Here is a 4,816-nt window from a genome sequence, read left to right as displayed (position 1 = left end):
TTCAGCGGTCAGGTGATGGGCGGGCTGCTGGCATGTCATCCTGACGGAAAAAAAAGAAAAGCAGAGGACACATGCGACGTTATGTTCTTAGATCACCTGGTGTTTTCGCCCATCACACAAAAAACGTGTACCTAGTAAACGGACGTTTTCAATCTATATACACCTTGTCAACTTTTGTGTAGACAGCGTCGCAGAAGTTAGAAATATGAAAGTGTTTTCAGAAGCTGCTAATGAAGCTTTCTAATAGTGTTTTAACCATAATCTTACTACAGGTATGAGAGAAAGCGTAGCATGATTTCCTCAGATATACCCATCGATATCCACGAAATACATGCGGGCATTGCACATCTGACCGAGTATGACTTTGACCTTGTTGAACTTCTCATGAAACTTCCAGTTTTTCTTAAAAGTGAAGCCTCTGTTTCGAATGTCGGCTGCAAGTCAAAACCACAGCACAGCCGCAATTTGATGAGAATCACGTACAAGGAAAGCAGTATAACAATAGACTCACGATTCATTCGTTAAGTAATAAAGTGGCAGGTAAACTTGGCTTGAAACTTGGTTGCACACTATTGCACAATATTGCAAACGAATTTACTTTAATACCAGGGGAATGCCGGTACGGCAAATATTTGAATGGTAGGAGCCAATGCATGATTAAAAATTAATTCGCTGCCGCGGGTCAATGCTCGGCTGCGATATTTAGATGGGAGAGTGAAACACACACACAGAAAAAGAAAATGAATAAAAAACACAAAGAAAGATCGTATGCTCAGTTACGGCATTGTAAACAACACCACGGCCGGTGTTGCTGCTGCTGCTGCTGCTGCTGCTGCTGCTGCTGCTGCTGCTGCTGCTGCTGCTGCTGCTGCTGCTGCTGCTGCTGCTGCTGCTGGAGACCCTGCAAGGTGTGAGCTCCTGGCCAGTTGCTCGATAAAATTGCGCCTGGCTCTTGTGTCAGAAGGTTTTGTCACCTGCAAACGTATTCAAATTCTGTGTATACTAACACGAGGATGAACGAGAATTATATCCCTTATTACGACTGCTGTACGCACTTCACTTCTCTGTAATAACATTAACAATGAGCAATCCAACATAAATAATAAGCTGCCAACGAAAACAACAGTACTTTTATACAACCACGGTTATATATCGCTGTTGCATTGCATGAAATGATAGATGAGAGAACAAAAATGCCATCAACTAGCTAACGCCTAAATTACATATGACGCACTACTTTACCTTCATCGAGATCTGCAGTTTGCACAGGTACCACAGCGAAGTATAACGACCTATCATGAAAGGATGTCTTAACATCATTCAACTGCTAGCAAAATATGCTTCCTTTGATTGCCGCATTGTATCATTGACCGTAAATGCAGAGGGCAGTTGCTAGCCGAAAGATAAGAAGCCACGCGAGAGCTAAAATTACACAGCTTGTCAAGCAAGACGAAGTGATTTTCTCAGTGACACCTGTCAAGAGCGACGAAAGCCTCTGAACTGTATGAGAGTTCACAATAAATGCGACCAGCACGACAACACGTGCGCGACTATGGAGACGGATGACGATTACAACAAAGATAAGTACTCGTATACTCGTATAGTTACTCGTACGCATACTCGTGTAGTTATTTCAAAAGCCGTCAAAAGAATATTCTGGCGGTTCAATGCTGTCATTCATATACATAAGCGCAAGCATGCAACAATGTGAACGCTAACAGCACGAACATATATGTGAAGAAAGAACAGCACTCACCCAGGCAGGTATGATGCGCCGGGTTGTGTCCGCAGTGTGCGCACCAGCTAGACAGAAATGGCGCGAAAGCGTCGTGTAATCCTGCGTCAACAGCTTGCGTGCAGCCATTGCACGTCCAAGGGGATGTCGCTATGTCCTCGCAACACTCCCTTAATATTGAGATAAGAGAACTTTTCCATGGCGGCCGAGTACCGGCTCACGCGGCACGCTCAACAAACCACACCAACCCATCAAACATCCGTCGCTGTCGTGGAATGCGCTAGAATTAACCCATGTCGCGCCAAGAATGCAACCCCTTCCCGTCGCACAATATCTTCGAACTCTCGTTTTTAGCTCCTTCCTTTCTTTTCTCTGCGCAAAAACAGCAGAAGCGGAGTGCAACGGAGAGCGTAGCGGCCCCTATTCTCTCTCACGCACGCAAGAGAGAGTTCGCAGTTAGCTCCATGCGTATACCTCCTCGCAGCATTGCTCGCCTTTTGCGGCTGACGCTGTCGGCGCATGCGTATACACCGACCCTTGCGCCGACAAGTTATAACACGCGGGAGCATTCGCTGAGCTGTAGCCAGGATTCTCAATTACGCGGCCCGCACCGACGCGCCACTAATACTGCAGGCCGTCTATAGGGCGGCGGTGAAGGGTGCACCGTTTTTTATATACACTTGTCACGGCTAATTCCTTTTCGAAGGCCTACTATAGCCGGGAGTTTTCCTGAGTTTTGAAGAGTCCCGCCTACAGGGCATGCGTTAGCCAGGATTTGATTAAGAGTGTAGCAGGAGCAGTCTCAGTGTTCCGTTGCTCGCTCAGCGTTGACAACAGAAAAATCCCGACCGAGTCGGTGATAGTCACCTTTGCTGGTACAACTAGACCGACAGAAATCAAGGCGTGGCCACATATATATGGGGTTGAAGCGCTATCTCCTCGCCCACTGCATTGCTATAAATGCTGGCATTATGGACATAGTGTAAAGGGATGCAGGTCAGTAGCCCGGTGTAAACTGTGTGCAGGACAAATAACACTGACAAATGTGCATCACAGGAAAGGTCCTGTTGTCTCTGCGTTGGTTCGCACTCAGCTGATGACGGTAACTGTCCCGCGAGGGCTCAGGAAATCCAAATAATGGAGACCATTGAAGATAACGGTGTTCTAGACGTGAAGCTCGAGCTGCTATCGCAGAGCGGTCTCGTGGGTATGCTAGTGCTCCGAATCGTAGTAATACTGTCACAAATTCCTCACTCTCAGAAGTAATAGCTTCTACTGTTGAAAAAACAATGACAAAGATAATGGAGAATCTTTTTGTAACGTTGACGGAATCGTTGGCTCAAATAGTGAACGCACAGATGACTCAAATCTGCTGAGTGTTAACCAACCGGATGGAACCCCGTTACTTTCTTCAAAAAAGGAGGTAAAGACAGGCTCGCAAGAACCAGTTTTCCTTGAAAACCAGCCGCACGAAAATAGCACCTGTTGAAGAGCAGTTATATTCACCAAAACCCGGCCCGTCGAACACTAGCCGTAAGATGATTCCCGTTGAACAAGAATTGGACTGGAGCTCAGATTCAAGTTCTCATGATTCAAAAATGGAGCTAGAATCTAGAAATATGAAACGGCGTGCGTCGCCTAGAATGCAAGGTTCTCCAGTGAGTCCAAAAGGGAAGAGCAAAAAATATCACAAGGAAATCGCATCAAAAAACGACTTTTTGAAAGATAGCATATTAGATAAGGCAGTGAATGCTGCCGGTATTTCGCCAAAATAGGTGGGTTAAAAATTTACAGTGGAATTGCCGCTCAATTTTTCTGCAGCAACAGATTTATTTTACCTGTGCAATCAACATTCACCTGATGGTATTGTGTTGCAAGAAACTTGGCTTTCGAAAGAAAAGAGCTTTCATCTATAAAATTACCGCATATTTCGTTTAGACAGACCCTCTCGGGGTGGCGGATTAGCAGTCTTTATTTCTCTGCAAATTGCTCATCGGGTAAGAATAACAGATGAAGTAATGAACTCAGAAATCGAAATTTTAGCTTGAGGTATTTCCCTTCCGGGATGTCTTCCCTTTCGTTACTAAATGCATATTTTCCAGCATGTGTTCAAAATTCTAATGTTTTAGACTCTGTAATTGCATCTTGCAGGAAAGAAACTCTGTTGGCAGGAGACTTTAATTCGCGTCATATTTCATGGGGTATCAGAACAGATACGTGTGGGAAGCGTCTGTGGGATTTCGTTTCTAAGAATAATTTAGCATGTATTAACCAGCGAACTCCCACTTTCGCTTGTAATCGGTCTAATTCTGCAATGATCTCACTTTCTACAGTCTCAGTCTCTATTTCTACATGGTCTACTTTGAACTCGGGTACAAGTAGCGACCATTTTCCTATATTCTTTGAGCTTTTGCTTCCCGTGGCTTCAGTGAACAGTCAGTCGGTTACTCACATCAATTTTAATACATTTGAAAAGGTGCTACGCGTCGTTTTGTCAAAACGAACAGATGGAAATGAAGAGCAAAATGCTATGAACTTCAGCGATCTGATAATGAAATCCGTAAATAAAGTTAAATTTACAGTAAATGTTTCTAAAAGAAATTCTTCTAATCCTTGGTGGAACTCAGATTGTTCACGGGATTACAGGCCCAGAAAAGCTGCGTGGCGTAAACTTCTCTACAAGCAATGTCCTAAAAATTGGAGGGATTATAAGTATGCGGCTGCGGTTTTTAAACGAACAGTCGCCACTGCGAAAGATTGTCATGATAACAAACGTTCGGAGTTTCTTTCAAAGCCTGGCAATAGGAAACCCCTTTTTAATTTCCTTAAAGCCAAAAAGTAATTCCGTCACTAATTAACATCGAATCAGTAGTCCTCAACGCCAAGTGAGTTGTCTAGTTTTCTGGAAAATATTGCTAAAGGACTGGAAAGTCGCTTCACGGCTGCTTGCTCATTCCAGTCACGGTCCCCGGTCAAAGTGACGACTTTGAAGAGGTGACAGCTTCGGAACTAGTACAAGTAGTGAAGATCTTGCCCAATGCCGCGCCAGGTCCGGATGGCATAACCGCATCGCTAATAAAA

The 4,816-nt window shown here is 44.5% G+C and overlaps 1 protein-coding gene across 1 annotated transcript; it reads right to left on the bottom strand.

Annotated features, from left to right (window-relative positions):
• Nucleotides 1-718: 718 nt before the first annotated feature.
• On the bottom strand, nucleotides 719-2,026 carry LOC125757487 (trithorax group protein osa-like). Its single transcript, XM_049413085.1, has 2 exons — nucleotides 1,757-2,026; nucleotides 719-974 (listed from the first exon to the last, which is right to left on the bottom strand). Exons 1-2 carry the CDS (start codon nucleotides 1,862-1,864, stop codon nucleotides 777-779), a joined length of 306 nt encoding a protein of 101 aa, XP_049269042.1. The 5' UTR covers nucleotides 1,865-2,026; the 3' UTR covers nucleotides 719-776.
• Nucleotides 2,027-4,816: the final 2,790 nt, after the last annotated feature.

The sequence above is a fragment of the Rhipicephalus sanguineus genome, chromosome 2, assembly GCF_013339695.2.
Source record: "Rhipicephalus sanguineus isolate Rsan-2018 chromosome 2, BIME_Rsan_1.4, whole genome shotgun sequence".
Classification (NCBI taxonomy): Eukaryota; Metazoa; Arthropoda; class Arachnida; order Ixodida; family Ixodidae; genus Rhipicephalus; species Rhipicephalus sanguineus.
The sequence above is the reverse complement of the archived record's forward strand: the minus strand, read 5'-3'. Positions and strand labels throughout refer to the sequence as shown.

Coding starts and splice junctions, on each gene's coding strand:
- LOC125757487 (XM_049413085.1), bottom strand. CDS start 1,864: ATGGCTGCACGCAAGCTGTTGACGCAGGATTACACGACGCTTTCGCGC. Junction 975..1,756: donor GGCGCATCATACCTGCCTGG/GTGAGTGCTGTT, acceptor ATACGTTTGCAG/GTGACAAAACCTTCTGACAC.